This window comes from Gekko japonicus, unplaced genomic scaffold (genome assembly GCF_001447785.1).
Source record: "Gekko japonicus isolate JY-2015 unplaced genomic scaffold, Gekko_japonicus_V1.1 scaffold277, whole genome shotgun sequence".
NCBI lineage: Eukaryota > Metazoa > Chordata > Lepidosauria > Squamata > Gekkonidae > Gekko > Gekko japonicus.
Window position 1 is genome coordinate 1,346,633 of NW_015168055.1, and position 16,987 is coordinate 1,363,619.

Here is a 16,987-nt window from a genome sequence, read left to right on the forward strand (position 1 = left end):
TTCCATGACTGTTTCAAATCACAGTCATCTATGGTAACTAGAAATTGTGTTTCTTAAACTAAACATGCAGTTACCAAGTCAATTCAAGAATGGTTGAAATCATTTTTATGCTGCCTCCTTTGGTTGCCTCCCATATAGCTTTCTCCATTTTCAGTCAAAATCAGAATATGTTCCTAGGGCTAGATTTCCACCCATAACGGTTCTGGAAAGGAATGTCTTCCTCTTGATTTTTTAATTGTATTAGACTGTAGGGCTGCCGACAGGGGAAGCCACAGGGGGGAACAAAATTCAGGGGGCCCAAGTCAGCTGGAGGGCCTCTGGAGCTGGCATCATGCTGTATTCATGGAATGCATTTAATTTTTTTTCTAATCAGTTCTTACTGCAGCCACTAGGAGCACAGGGAAAGCAGAGCACAGTAAAAAGCCCTCTCTGAATCTGGTGCTTGGCCTTTCTGCAAAGTTTACAATGAGGCTGAGAGTAACTCTTGCTTCTCAGATCCTGCTAAACCTATCAGCCAAGCCAGCACTATAGCAAGGCAAGACTATCCAGAGCAAGCTATAGTCAATGCCAGGATGCAGCCTACTAAGGTCTATGGTTTCCTTTTTCTGTTAGTTCCACCCAGCTCTTGCACAGCTAGATCTTGCAAAGGGGCAGCCTTGTTAGTATGTGGTAGCAAAATTTTTAAAAACCCTTTTGTTATCTTTCTACATTTCCCCAGCTCTTTTCCACACTTTTCTCCACCTTCATTTTGCTCTTTCTTTCACGATCTGCCATTCATCTATCCCCACTTCTAATCCCCCCCCCCCCCGTTTTCAGTCTCAGTGTCTCCTGACCCATCCTGATTGGCAACTTAGAATGTATTTAATAGTGGCATAGGAGCAAGCCTTTGTTAATGTTATGAACAGAAGGGAGAATTAATATTTCCCCATAATAAGTCAAAGTCGTAAAAGGATGCTTCTCCCCCTTAACATGCATGATAATAAAAGTTAATCTGCCTCAGTGGTAATAAATGAAGAACCAAAGTTAGAACTAATTTATTTGCTTTATATCACACCTTTCTTTCCAAGAGGTACCCAAAGCAGCTTACATTGTTCTCCTCTTCTCTGTTTTATTCTCCGAACAACTCTGTGAAGTGGGTTAGGCTGAGAGTCAGGGGCGTAGACTTTCCAATTTCCCGGGGGGGCACCTACGTCACAGGGACCAATTTCACACAAGAGTTGTGCCGCGGTCACGCCTCCCTTTGCCCCGCTTCTACTGGTCAATTTCCCACTCGAAGCCGCGGGGCCGCATTTTGACCCACGGCTTCGGCTGATTTTTCCTGCAGTTTCGTGAAAACGAAGAGTTTTTCCCTCAAATGGCGTGGCCCCGCCCCCAGCGTGTGACATCACTTCCGGGTGACACACATGCGGCGCGCGCTATGCGCGCGCACACGGAGACACCGCCGTCTGGGAGCCCCCCGCTCCCGGACAAATTGGATTTGGCAACCCTAGCTATAATGTGTTTAATACTACATTATTAAAGAATTCAGTATTTTCAATGTTATAATGTTCAGTTTAATATCCAAACAACACTCTCATAGCATTTCTGCCCCAATAATCTTCTTCCTTTTGTTTACTACAGAACTTTTCTGCATTCACCTTTCCCCCCTACCTCTCAAATAGAAAAAAACTAAAAATACATGTACAATGGAAGCATAGGATGAAGCAATTTGCAACTCTTGCTCGAGTATTGGGTATACCTGTGATCTTTCTTAAAGAAATTAAAGACATTTATACTTTTAAATTCCATAAATATGTTAAACAGTACAATTTTACATGTCAAGTTATAATGGTTCACTTTAATTAGTAAAAGAAGCAGAGGTCTGATAGGAAAATAAGTATTACATATATTTTTATATATATATATATACTTTTTAAATTATTTTCTTTCTACAAACACTACAACACTACAAAACACTAAAACACTATACTAAACCGGTGGCCTCCCAGTTGCGGGACAGCGAAGGTGGAGCCAGGGCAGCGGCGGTGGCAGCAGCCACCGCCTAGCTGCAGGCACCCCCCCCACACACACGTGTTTCCACGGCGGCCGCAGGGCCGCTCTCGGCGGGGCTGGGGCCGGGCGGCTTCCTTCGTGGCAGGTGGGCGGGGCTTCTGCGGAAATTTCGGGGAAGGCGCAAGCCCCTCAGCCTTCCCGCAGATTACGCCGGTGCTGAGAGTGTATGACCGGTCCAGGGACACCCAGCTAGCTTCCATGGCAGAGTGGGGATTTGAACCTGGCTTTTCCCAGCTCATAGTCCAACACTTCAACCACTACACAAGCTTAGCTTCCATGGCAAATAGTATGGGGGGGAAGAGAGAATGTTTGGAGATAACCTGGGCCAGAATATTCCAGTTCCTTTCATTTTTGGCCCTGGAACTCCCATGATCATTCCGAAGCTGGTGGCCAATTTTGAGAGTCCTAGTTTTATTTTCTGAGTTATGCCTGCCACAAATGGACAGACAAATGGACATGTGGATCCTTTTATTACTACAGATGCATGGTAGCAGCCACCCAAGTGATTTGTTTTGTTACAATGTTTGGTTTGGATCAGGGTCATATGGGGGAGGAACCCAGATGGAATCTTTGTCTGGGGCCCATGGTGGCTCTTGGCAACCCTGTTGGGTTGTATGCCTTCTTTGACATACCAAGCTACACCTCTCCCACTACATTCTTCCCTTTCTTTTCTGTAATGTTTATACCTGGGGTAGCCCTATCCCACCAGGTTTCTGAAATGCCCAATATAGGTATGTCTTTGTTTACCACCATCTCATCTGCTTCCTCCATCTTGGTTCGGAGACACATAACATTTGCAAATAAAAACCTTCACGTTTCTGTCTATTGATGACTATGGCTAATTTGTCTTATTTTATTTTCCTTTTTTCCAGGAGAAACGAGGCACCTTAAAAGAATCGGATAAAGCCATGATGACAGACTTTGATGCTATGGTGGCCTTCTGTGGAGAGTTGGGGTAAGGTATAATTTGATGCTCTGATTGGGAAAGCAGATTTTTATTTTTAGGGACTTCGTCTTCTTTGATATGGTCCTACAGTGTGGTAAACTGGTTCTGGTAAGGGGAGGTTAGTATGTTGTTGTTGTTGTTGTTCAGTCGCACAGTCGAGTCCGACTCTTCGTAACCCCATGGACCAGATCACGCCAGGCCTTCCTGTTTTCCACCGTCCTCTGAAGTTGGCTCAATTTTATGTTTGTTGCATCTATGACACTGTCTAACCATCTCATCCTTTGCCGTCCCCGTCTTCTTTGACCTTCAATCTTTCCCAGCATCAGGGTCTTCTCCAGTGAGTGCTCCCTTCTCATTTGGTGGCCAAAGCATTTGAGTTTCATTTTCATTATCTGGCCTTCCAGGGAACAGTCAGGGTTGATTTCTTTTAGGATTGACTGATTTGATCTTCTTGCAGTCCAAGGGACTCTCAAGAGTCTTCTCCAGCACCATAGTTCAAAAGAATGTAGATGGCATCAAATATATAGATGGCTTTTAGCACTTTTCTGAATTAGTTTAGTGGGCATACATCCTGCATATTGTCATGCTTTCTGGCATTTCTCATTGGCTTCAGTCTTTCAGAAGAAAAGCAAGGTGAAACTAATAGCTTGATGGAGAAACAGTTTAGACTGAACATTTGTTAGAATAATGTCTTTCCTGCAAGAGTCTAAGCTTCCTTTGTACAGAAGCTGAAAACATTCAGGACTTTGCGGTTCATAAGTCTGGTAGTGAGGCCTTTCTATAGAAAAGCGGGAGAAGAATGTGCTGTTGAGTTAACAACCACCTCATGGTGAGGCCATCCATGAGATGTTCCAGGCAAGAGACAAGCAGAGGTGGTACGCCTTCCTGTATGTAGCAATCAGAGTCTTCTTTGGCAAGCACTGCAAGCACTGATTGTGGCCAACCCTTCAAAGTTCTAACTAGCTCAGGCTATGCTGGGCTATAGCTGTTGTACAGTTGGCTATGTTGAGGTGGTTGGGGCATATTTTTTGCAGTGAAAAGATGAACACATGTTTGCTAACTGGCAAAACATCTTTGGTTTATATCTGTGGACACTTCTTTATGGTAGTCCTAATGTGGGGACTGGAAGTCCATTGTTAGTACATATATTTTAACTTTAGGCACATGGAGAAATGCTTGTAGCTTAACACAGATGGTAAGGTATGGCTTCATGATGCATCCAAAGAAAAATACTTCATAGCTTTTGAGATCTTTGATCTCCACCTTACCTTGTCACCCCAAGGGTTCACTTCATGTTGTGTTAGGTAAGTTTCAGATTTCTCAAACTTCCCCACTGTGGTTAAATCTATCCTAAAACACATACAAAATGTGTTTAGAGTATCAGGATTTCTTGTGTTTATGGAGAAAAGATCCAACTGGAATATGGAGTTAAGAGTTCTGCCAGCTTGTAATTTTTAATCAGTCAATACTGTCTAGTATATTTTTATCCTTCCTTTTCTCCAAAGAGCTCAGAGTAGCATATGCGATTCCTCCTTTCCAATATAATCTTTGCAATAGCTCTGTAAGGAAAGCTGGCTGAGTCAGTGTGACTACTCCAAGGTCACCCAGGAAGTTTTGTGGCAGAGCAGAGAATTTGGACTTTGGTCTCCTGGACTTTAGTCTGATATTGCAAGCACAATACCACATTGGCAATCCACTATCGGGTATACTTTCTTACAAACTTGGCTGAGAAGAATGAGGCATTATGTAGGGTGAGAACATTGGTTAGAATGTCCTCCAGATCAGAACACACATGTTTACTTAATTAAGACATTAGATTTATTACCTGATCTAGTAAAACTCTAGCCAAGGAAACAAAAAGTTTTAGCTTTTATATACGGTAAGCAAATGAGATATCTTGCCCGACTACTGACTAGGGATGGGCATGAACTGGTTCATGAGCCAAAGTTTGGCACAAACTTTGCCCAGTTCGAAGCACCTGAACTAGGGGTGTGCAGGGGGGGGAAATTGTTTTTTTCAGATTTGGGTATAGTAAAGCTGAATTTTTTTGGTATTCCCAAATATACCTGAATACCAATATCGGTATTGTATTGGTACTCGAAAATATTTGGTATTCCCAAAAATATTCAGCTCCATTATATCCTATGGGGCCACTGTAGTCAATGGCAAAAATTTTCTAGCATGTTTGCAAGGCCAGCAGCAGAACCAGTGCAATGTGCCCACTAGAATCAGTGCCACTGTGGCAGTCAGTGCTCAAACCCAACAGGACTCAGGCCAGTCTGAGGATCTCTGCAGTATAAACTGAGGTGGCATGTTTGCAAGGCCAGCAGCAGAGCCAGTGCAATGTTCCCACTAGAATCAGTGCCACTGTGGCAGTCAGTGCTCAAACCCAACAGGACTCAGGCCAGTCTGAGGATCTCTGCAGTATAAAAGGTCAGGAAAGAGACAAAAATGGCAGGAAAAAGAAGGTAAGTGGAGCCCTTTAAAGTTTACAGCCTCCCAGAGCTTATATTCGGCAATGCTGAAAAAAGCCAAAAACCCCTGAATATTTTCGTTTCCCCCCCCCAGCATTCAGTATTCAGCAGCCAAATCAGATCAGGGAATCTGATTTAGTATGTTGAATACCCAAAAAATGCCGAAAAGGCACTTTTGCTGTTTTTTTCCGGTTCGGCTTTACCAAATGCACACCCCTACTCTGAACTGATGTTTTGGGGAAGGCACCTTCCCTGAACATTTATCGGACTTTTGTCTTGTTCAGTTCTGCTGTTTGGGCCATTTAAACCTAACAGCTGAGCAGCGCGGGTCTGCAGCTGACAGGTTTAAGTGGGTGTGAGCCATTTCAGTCCAACAGTTGACAGGTGCACCCACAAGTCATTTCACCGGTCCGTTTTGCTCCCCCCCCTTCCAAGTGGGGGGAAGCGAAACGGACCAGTGAAATGGCTCGCAGCCATTTAAATCTAACAGTTGACAGGTGGATCTGCCACACTGTTAGATTTAAATGGCTGCCAGCCATATCACCAGTCTGTTTTGCTTCCCCTTGCTTGGAAGTGGAGGGAAGCAAAACCAACCTCTGAAATGGCTGCCAGCCATTTAAATCTAACAGTGTGGCAGGTCCACCTCTGCCTGTCAGCTGTTAGATTTAAATGGCTGTGAGCCATTAAACCTGTCAGTGTTGCTCCCTCCTGCTTCAAAGCAGGGGGAAGCAAAACAGCCCCCTTTCCCCTGGCTGTGGCAAGCCCCAGCTGGGAGAAAAGGGGATCTGAACTGGTTTGATTCAGGGTTCAGTTCATGGGCCGCCCCAAACCCTGAATGGAACCAAAAATTTTAGGTTTGTGCCTGTCCCTACTACTGATGATGATTTATGGCCAAAGGCAGCAGCTTAAAAACATCAAAAATAAATGTGTCTCTGCAGTACTGGCACAAGATGCAGTATGAGATCTAGAGAGAATAACTTCTGATAACTCCACTGAAGAGTTTTAAGATAAGATTTGACTGTATGTTTATAAGAAATGCTGTGAGATTTGTGCAAGGATGTAACTTGATTTAGGAATGGTACCGTACAATAAGACAGATGGCAAGATATGTCTAGTTTGTCTTAGTGTTTCCCCATTCCATGCATGCATGCAATCTTGTTCCATTTGAATAGAGACCAAGGGAATAATATGTAACTCCTATAATTTAATATATTTTTCCCATTCTCCTGTGACAGCTTTCTTATGTTGTGTGAGCAGTGCTGTACTAACTTCATTCAGGTTAGAAGAGACTAAGGGCCCATCCCTTATTCTAATTCTGGGTAACTGTTCTCCCTTGGTTCTGAAACCTATCTATTAATGTGGATTCAAATCTTTTTTCTGTATCTAGACAGACACTCAAAAAACGTTCCTTTTCCACTCTTTCATTACCTAGATTGTGAATATAAAATGGTGGCTACATGGTGTTACACAGGGCTTTTTTTCTTTTCTTTTTTTGGAAAAAGAGGTGCTGGAACTCTCAAGAGGGAAATGAAGTTTTCAGTCTGTATACTGAAAACTCATGAACTTTTAAACATTTTAAAAGAATTTTGTCAAAGAGATTCCGGAACTCTGTTCCAGTGCATTCCCCCAGGAAAAAAAAAGGCCTGTTGTTACAGGGTAACTACTCTGCATTAACAAGTTTTGAATGTGAACCATAAGTCTTACTGGACCATGTGTTTTGAAGTAGATTTAGGTTTTGGAGGACTTAAAGTGCTAGAAAGACTTCAGGAAAAATTTTCTGGAAACTTCAGGAAAAGCTTCTTTGACCTGCCTTGAGCTGGTCAGTGGGAGGAGAAAAATGGAGATGATAAAACTCTTGGGAGCAAGGAGGAGGGTCTATTTTGTGCTGATTCCATTGAGGCAGACAGAACTCTTACCTGAGGTCTGTTGGAGGCAGCCGTTGCTGTGTGCTGGTCTGAATGCCTGAGCAAACGCTTCAAGGAAATGGAAATGCTATAGAACAATTGTAACCTTTTAAGCTAAAGAGCCAGCCTTATACTAAAAGCCACATGTACTGAGGGAGGGACAGAGGAATTACATTTTACCCTTTTCATTTGGATCCCTTACTCAATCTGGTGCTGTGCTGAGAGTATCTGTATGGACATTTTCTTTTTAGTAAATGCTGTATACCTTTTTGATGCTGGTAGTGGTTCTCTGTATCACATTAGGTCTCCTCAACACCATATTTACAGAGAAGCACCAAGAAGGAAGGGTAGTCAGTTGGCGAGTGGGTGCTCTCTCAGGGCAATAAATTGTTAGTTGGTGAATAGATAATCCCTCAAGGCAGTAAACTGTCCATGTGGTAACCAGGCACTGGATTGCAGGAGACACAGAGGCAAGGACTCAGAAGAGTGAAAGGAAGCTGGGAGCCCTCGCCCTCTCAGTGGAAATTCCTACAGAGGACAGGGGGTGGCAGACATTGAACCAAGAGAGGGAGAGAAAAGTCCCTCCAGGTGTTGGAAAAACTAGGTGGGTGGCATGTGCCAGGTGGAGACCTTGGGCAGCTGTTGGGGCTCCGAAACCTTGGAGGGTACAACGGAATAGGGCTTGCAGGCCAGAACCACAGCAGTGAAACAGTGGGAAGGAGATATTTGCATATCTGCCTCTTCCATATGTACATGTCTAGAAAATAAATTTAAAGGGTCAGTGTACTGGATCCAGAGTTCCTCTTCCCAAATTGAAAGGATTCCTCTGCTTGCTCAGTGTTTCCTATACTGGGTTTTATGAGCAATTTAAGTATCACTGTGACAACGAAGTACTTTTGCAGCCCTTTCTCAGAGGCCTAAGAAAAATGCTGAAAGTCGGGGTGACCACTTTCATTATTCACAAAGACTTTTACTACCACCACTTCCTATTATAGTTGAGCTTGAATGTAGGTGCCTTAATTAAAATTTGGGAAGTGTGTGTTGTGTATGTTCATAAGCAAAAACATATGGAAGCAATATGCAATGTAGGTTGGTCTGATTTCACTTGACCCTATATTATCAGGGAATCCAAAGGGATAGTTATCTAATTGAACCAGTTAAATTGGTGGTGGTTTACTAAAAGTGAAATAACTAGTGGAATGTGAAAGAAACCCCAAAAGTTGGCTAGCACAAGGTTAGAATAAAATGTTTATGGCTAAATTAAATATATTGTTTACCAAAAAAAACACACCTTTAAGTAACATCTAGAGTATGAGAGATAATTCAAATAGAGGTGTTATATAAAACCATGCATATTAATGTTCTGATTTTTAAAAATCTCTTAAAGCTCACATTTTAAAACATTGGCTGCCTATTGTCTGTTACCTTGTAGAAAACAGCTTAGCCTTGAATCAAAAACTTGGCATTTTAATAATTCTTTAGTGCAGATTAGACAGGGTGTCACATTTTATATGGGACCTGGTTATTCACATCTGTAACTCTACATTGTAGCAGTCTTCCTCTGTAATTTGTGCATTAGTACTTGCCAGATAGGGGTGAAACAGTGACAATTTCATTCCCTGCTTGTTGACCCTGTATGAGCAGGTCAGAATGTAGCATTCCCAAAATTCCAGAGTTTAGTATGCTCTGGCTGTTTATATGACACTCGATTTGTTCCTTGGAGTTGAGCAGCAGCCAAAAATAGCAGCAAACAAGAGGAGGGCAGTGATGACAGAAAAAAATAAGACTATCACCACCAATCCACCGAGAGCCCAACTATCTGCCGTAATCCGGGTTTTCAAACTTTCCAGAACTTGAGAATCCATTTGCATTGGAGCTGATAGGAGAGCCCAGTAGATCTAGTCAGACATGCGGGGGGGGGGAGTTTTAGTTTGTTTTCCGCCTTCTGTATTGACTGCTCAAAGTTGAAGGTGCTTGTTCCACTTATCCTGTAAGAGTATAATTTTTCTGCGGATTCAAAGGGAGAGAGGAAATCGTTAGCATAAAATACATATTTAAATGGTGATGTTTTTCTACAGGGTTTGTTTAAAAAAATGTTGGTTGTTTAATAATTTTGGCGTAGCATCCTTCCTTTCTGCATTGACAGTGATTTCTACTGTAGTAAAATTTGGTAATGTCTACTTTCCAGAATTGCTTGGCTGTTAACCGTCACTGCACGCTGTGCATAAAAATCAGTTGGAACACAATGGATGTAACTGGCCAATATACATCTTTCAATGTTTTAAGTGAAGGGAGACCCCAGTGAGAAATCTAGGTACCTGCTCAAGTAACATATTCCCACTTCTAAAACAGCAGTCAGTACTCCTATGGCACACTAGAGCTACAAAATATGTTGTATGACAAGAAAGCAGCTGCTGGAATTAAAGTGTTAAAATGAGCTAAGGAACTTAATGGCAATAGAAGTATAGGTTATTTGCTAGGACAGTTTACCAAAACCCAGCAGTGAACTACAGATGTTTATTTATTTAAAATATTTATTAGTGGCCTTTCTTCTTTATGGAACCTAAACAACATAAAACCAACATTTAAAATCACAGTTTAGGACTGGTTTAATCAAAAGCAATCCTAAATAAAACAGTATTCAGCTGCCTCCAAAAGACTGAAAATGAGGGGGCCAGGTGCATCTCACTGGGGAGGTTGTTCCGTAATCATAGGGCTGGCACTGAAAAGGCCCTCTCTGTCTACCCAGCAAATGAGCTTCTTTGATTGATGGGACAGTCAGGAAGCCCTCTATCTGTAATCTTATTTCCCAGGCAAGAACATATGGGCAAAGATGGTCCTTCAGATACCTTTGGTCCCTGTTGTTGTTCAGTCGCACAGTCGAGTCCGACTCTTTGCGACCCCATGGGCCAGATCACACCAGGCCTTCCTGTCTTCTGCCGTCCTCTGAAGTTGGCTCAATTTCATGTTTGTTGCATCTATGACATCTATTTGGTCCCTAGCCAAGGGTAAAAGGCAACACCTTGAATTGGGCTCAGGAGCAGATCAGGAACCAATGTAGTCTGGGGTCACTTGCTTACTATTGTCTTATGTCCCTGTTCTTTCCCTCTAACATCTAGAAATGGCAACTGTGGAAGATGAGATAGGTGACCTGATTAAATAAGATTGTTCTATTTTTGTTTTTAGCTTCCACATGAACTGTAAAAGCTGTGTGGCTGTTGGGTGGTGCTCAGCTGGATTATTTGTAGATTGCTTATATCTGTATAGCGCCTCTCATTTTGTGATGTGAACAGAAATTTCTCATATTCAGCAACATGCACACGACACTATAGTTGAAGCTTGTTTCCCCTTTCTTTCATTATGTATCTCAGTTGGGGCTATGTCTTAGTTTCCTGTAGTGAATGGAGTGTTTCAGTGTCTGTGGACAGGTCCTTTAAGTGCTAAAGATCCTAATGGGATCTTCCAAAGTAAATGTTGATGAAACTAGGAACAGAAGACCTTGCCTGCTTGAAGATTTGTAGATTCTTAGACGACTGAGCTCTCCAATACCCTTTCAAATGAGATTGCTGACAGGCCAATTGTTATGACATCTAAATAAAGGCTGACATTAGTTTTAATTCCTCAGCTATGTTCTCTTTTGAATGAATGGATGTGTGGATTAGTCCCTCACTCTATGGCTGATTCTGCACCTAGCATTCGCTCCACATTTTGCCGTTTGCCTCTGTGCAGCAGTACTGAAGCAACTGGAGAACTAAGAGAATGAAGCATCAGCTAAATTTCAGGGACTTTATGCCTAGCTTGCTTTTTGAATCTTTGCTGTTAATGTTGCATCAAACAAGAAGGGATTAGGGGGGATGTAACTAATTTCTCCCATGCAAATCCCTATGTAGTTCAGATCTCTGAGACACGCTCCAGTTGTCAGTTGTCTGTGCTGACAAAAATATTTATTTATTCTTGTTTTTGTTTCAACAATCCTTTTTAGCAAGGTCATCTACACATTAGTCCTTTCATCCAGACTTGTACAAATAGAAGAAGCAAAGGCCTCTTCTTGGAAAGTTTCATCTTTAAGTCTGGAGGATCTTTATTGCAGCTCCCAAGCGACCTCCTCTAAATGGAGGACAGCAACATTTAGATTTGGAAATAGACTTCCACATAAGAGAGTCTGTCTGGTCGCAACAGAAAACTCCTGCTGATTGTAATATGCACTGAAATGCAGAACCAAAGGAAGATACTGTTCTTACCTGAAGCTGTTTGTAATTTCCTTCTCTGAAGTTCAAGCAAAGATCTCTGCCTGCTAGAAAAGCTTTCTTCAGTTTAGTGATTAGAAACTGCTTAATGTCTAACATGTCTATTTGTACTCTAGCAAATTATTAACACTATTGGCAAATATATTTTATATTTTTTCTCCTTCCAAGTTTTTTGAGAGGGTGAGGCTTATCTGTTCAGAAGTCTGAACTGTACAGTCCAAAGGTTTCATTTTATCCATCTATTGCAGTGGCTGATCTTCCTCTAAAACTCAGTTACAAAGGCACAATGGAGACCATGCAAGCTAAAATAATGATAGGAGAATATGCTTGGGAATGCCTGCTGTTGCATGCACTTTCTAGATTTCAAAGGTTGATTGGAGGGAAGTGAACTTGCAGGTGAACAGTTCTTCATCCTAGAAAAATATGAATTGCCCAGCTCTCCTTTTAGTCAAGCAGTCCATGGCCAGACTGATACCATTGGAAAGCTTTGTCAAGCAGAGCAGAGCATGGTGTATAAAGCCCTCTATTGTTGTTCATCTCCACCATCTCATAACTTGGGAAATAAAACAGTAAATGTTTAAACAATTAATAAGCATTTGTTTGCTGTTTATACATTGCTATAAACATTTCAAGATTTGGAAAATTTGCAAAGGGTTGTCTGCATCTTCCAGGATCATCTGTGCCTGCAGAATATATTTTCAGATGCTGGCCTTACTGTTAATCATCTCTCCTTATATATAATTGAATAGTGGGTGCCAAAGTTCTAAAATGCACTCCTTTAGTGTATGGACGCTTGAACTGTCAGTCAGAAGACGCTGGCTGGGTTGAGTGGCTGCTTTGTGCAGTCCCGCCCAGCGTTTCAAGGTCTTTTGCATATGGAAGCAGGTTGAGTGTAGGGGGGCAGGGGGGAAGCCCCCCCCCCGGCTTTCTAGAGTTTGTTGTATTGTTGCTGCAACAGGCCTTGCTCCTAGTATACAATAATATTTACTTCAGTCATAATCCAAATTCAGGTGGGTAGCCATGTTGGTCTGAAGCAGCAGAACAAAGTTTTGAGTCCAGTGGCACCTTTAAGACCAACAAACTTTTATGCAAGGTATTAGCTTTGGTGTGCATTCGCACCTCTTCAGATACAGTATGCATGCCCACAAAAGCTTATACCTTGAATAAAACGTTGTTGGTCTTAAAGGTGCCACTGGACTCAAATGTCATTCATAATCTGCCTTTCTCGCTGAGGTTCAAGACATATTACACAATTTAAAACCAATGCAGTAAAAATATAACAATGCATTAAAATTTGACTACAAAATTAAAGAATGCAAAAACAATGTACACAACAGACAGGTGATAAAACAAGATTTCAAAATAGAGAACATTGCAGTAAAAATAGTGTGAGATAATGCATAAATAGTATGATACGTACAGTAAACATTGTGAAAGTTATCTAAGGTATTTATAGGTATTAAAATGACAGCCGTACTCCCTTCATGAAATGCCATCCTGAAGAATCTATATACTAATTCCAACAGAGGGTGCCTTGTTCTATTCTATTTTACACATTCTGCAGAATGAAAGACGTGTGGGAAGGGGGAGCCACAACAGAGAGTGCTGTGGTATAGGCAGCTGTCAATTTCACCCATTTGTGGGGTGGGACCTTGAGACAGCTTTGTTCAGAGGAGTGAAACTTCCACAGTAGAGCATATTGGGAGAGGTACTCCTACAGTTTTGTGGGTCTTAGCCCATAAAGGACTTAGGTAGCTTACACTGAATGTGGGAACTAATGAGTAACCAATGGAATGACTACAGAATAAGTTTAATATGCATATTCCACCTAGCTCTTGATAGTAATCCAGTTGCAGTGGTAAATGGCAACTAATAATGTTTTGCAAATTCATGCACACAGCTTCATTATAATGTGCTCCATACTATCAGAAAAAGCACTGAGTAATAGAAACCAGATTCACTGTTTCATTATACTGTTTTCCTGTCTTGTTCTTTCTAAGCTTGCTCCAGATGTTGTGTGTTTAAAGAAGCTGCTTGGTTTGTTTCTGTCTGCTTCTCGGTTGTGCTTCCCTACCCTCCCTACAAGGGAGAGGCTCATAAAACAGCACACCCAGAACAAATATGCCAGTGGCTTCTAACAACTGCCTATAGCATATATTTTTTTAAAGAGGTACTTTGTGTCAGATAAGTGGGAAGAATCTGGGAGCCAAGCAGAGCGCACATGGCAGCTAAGCAGGAGTTTGATAAAGTTCCTGGTTTTGCAGCCTGAATGGAGTTGCAGACACAAGGGGCAGTCAAGCACCCACAAGACTTTAATACTTTATTGATGTGCTGTGCTTAGCTTGATGGACACATAGTTGTGTGAGACTGGCTTAAAACAGCCGTATCCATTAAAAATTTTGTTGGGGAGAGAACCATGTCAGTCATGTGAAAACCATGTGATTGGACTGTATCCAGCCTGCGGTGTATGGCTCAGTGGTAGGGCATCTGATTTGCATGTAAAAGGTTCTGGGTTCAATACCTGGTATCTCCAGCTAAAATGACTGGTTAGGAGGTATTGTGAAAAATGTTTACCTGAGACCCGGGAGAGCTGCTCCCAGTCAGAGCAGACAATACTAACTGTGACAGTACCTCTCTTTTATTTTGTGTGCTTAGATGTGATATAGTTTTAAATTTCTTGTTGTTTCTTTCTCTCACTTAAAGTATCTATCGCTGCCACCAGGAATGTAATTCCAGTCTTTAATTAACCTTTTCCACAGTATTGTGCCCAAGCTCTAACACTCCTTTGTTGGACTATGTGGTTCTGAGGATAAGACTCTGGATTTAACAATAAACAAGATACAACTTTATTGGTAAAAAAGCATATTGGTTACAAGAAGTTTTGTTACGTTGCTCAGTAAAATCTTTCCCTTTTTACTCAGGTCTCCGTCAGCTTTTTCCCTCACACTCTTAAAATACTCTGACTATATTAGATTTTGCCTAATATGCCCCCTCAAATATCTTTTCTCAGTCCTTTTTAATCTTAATGCCTTTCATAGCACTTCTATATGAGTCTAATGAGAAGACTACTTCTCAGACTGTGTAGATTGACCACAACTGACAGCTGCTGACTTCAGACTTCAAACTGAACACTCTGCCTTTGCTCTCTCTACACACACACACACACACACACACTTCCTAGCTCTGCCCACACACTCTCAGTCACCAACCAATCACCTCACTCACTCATTTCCCACTTTCACCCCCCTTGTTCTACTGACACTTACCAACCATTTAAAGAAGCACACACATATAACTTGAAATCATTACACTAACCTTGATGGACCAGGGGCCTGACTCCATAACAGCTTTGACTGTTCATCTATGCAGAAGCCTTGGATTTGCTCCTGCAGCCCCTTGTCCCTTCTCACTGCAGTCCCCTAACCCTTGCAGCTATTTCTCCATAGAGGTTCTGTGGGAAAAGGCTGCAGGGTACATGGGAAAACACCATGTATCTTAATGTAAGTAAGGAGAGGGAGGAACAATTTCATCTCCTTGTTACTCCTTGCTCTCTTTGTGGAGAGTTAGCAATGCTACATTTTTTTTCCTGCACAACACACAAGTTGTCTCAGGAGATATATGCTAAATTTCTGATAGTCTTATTGGCAATGTTGCTGGAATCTAGTTTACTATACACAACTCTTAAAAATTGGCCTGCTTTCTTATCTCTTTGATATCTTCGCCTCCATTATATTACTGACCCCATCTCTAATGTCCTTACTGCTGTCACATTGTCACTCTAGATGTATCAGCCTTACAAAAGCTGAGGGAGGGACATTGTGCGGGTCTTCCAGGGAACCAGACAATTCTCGTAATGCCAGCAAGCAGTGACATTTACCTTGATGGAAGAGGGTGAAAATGCTGTTTACGTAATCCTCAGACATTAGATAACTGGCTGTCAAACATCCCAACAATTTAAAAAGTGCAATGAAGACCAAATCCAGATAGATCTGTAACAAGAGATTGGCAAGGCAGATATTTTTGCCAGTTGCCTCTACTTTTGAATCATGATGGCAGGGGAAGAGGATGCTTCAATTTCTCCTTGCCATTGATTGCTGATTATATCACATTACATATAGGATGTACTGCCCATTATATCACATTACATATATATTATATCACATTACATACAGCTTCAAGCCAGAAATTTCGGATTATCCTATCCCTGTAAGCACTACTGCTGCATTCGCCTTCAGTGGGAGGAAGTCATCCAAAACTAATTAGATCACGCCTCTGCTTACTCAGGTAGGGCTATACTACGGAGGCAGTACCATGGTCGGACCACCAGGCCCTGAAGGCCCGTCTGAGGATTCCACCCCGACCCTGTTTAGGCGGCGAGCAGATTTACGCTCACCCGCGGTGCCAAATGGACCCTATGCGGCTTCAGATGGCTCTGCGGGACCCTAGGCCCCCTGGTGGTTTGTTGGATGCGCTGGTGGAGGACTGGCATGCCCGGCTCTCCTCGGCCATCGACGTGATCGCTCCCAGGCGCCCTCTCCGCACTCGTGTTAGGCAAGCGCCTTGGTATACCCAGGAGCTGCGGGAGCTGAAGCGGGAGCTGAGACGGCTAGAGAGACGGTGGCGCCGAGCTCGCGACGAAGCATCTATTTTTTTTATTATTATTTACATTTGATTTATATACCGCCCTTGACCCCTAAGGGGTCTCAGAGCGGTTTACACTGTACTACTATTATTTGTAGTAGTTAATTAACCTACCTAGGGCCACATATTTCACAGGGGAGGGAATGCCTACCGACACCCTCAGCAGCGCGTTCCATCTTTCTTCACCCGGCGGGCTGCGGATGTTATTCTGGCGTCTTCGGTGTGACCGGCGACCACCTCCGGCAGGCTCGATGTTTCCTCCTCTGCATGTGACTGCTTCCGGCTGCAGCTTTTCCGGCTTGCGTCCCTCAGGCTCCTGCCACGCTGCGCCGTCTCGCACTCACATCGCCTGAGCTCCGCCTCCGTCCGGTCCGGTCTGGTTGCCGCATCCCTGGATCGCCGCCATTGTTGTTGCTGCTATCGCCGCCGCTATCGCCGCCACCGCCAACACTCCTGGCATGGAACCAGGAGGTGGGTGCCCCCTGCCACCTAGGGCAGGTACCCATTTATCTACTTGTTTTTACTTTCGAACCGCTGGGTTGGCGGGGCATCTTATAGGACGTTTATGAAGAGCATCTTATAGGACGTTTATGAAGGCCTATGAGATGGCAGCCAAAGCCGCAAAGAGGGAGTTCTATGCGGCCATGATTGCGTCTGCTAGCTCACGCCCGGCCCAATTATTTAGTACAATTCGGTCTTTGACAACTCTGCCGTGTGGCAGAC

At 42.8% G+C, this 16,987-nt stretch overlaps 1 protein-coding gene across 2 annotated transcripts in view; it reads left to right on the forward strand.

Annotated features, from left to right (window-relative positions):
- Positions 1-16,987, forward strand: part of RECQL5 (RecQ helicase-like 5) — a 44,449-nt gene that overhangs the window by 9,411 nt on the left and 18,051 nt on the right. The window contains exon 8 of one of the 2 annotated variants that reach the window (XM_015414464.1): positions 2,925-3,007. In XM_015414464.1, coding sequence (XP_015269950.1) covers positions 2,925-3,007 — 83 coding nt within the window. Of the gene's footprint in view, positions 1-2,924; positions 3,012-16,987 lie in introns of those variants that run through there. The other variant, XM_015414465.1, reaches the window with a different exon arrangement.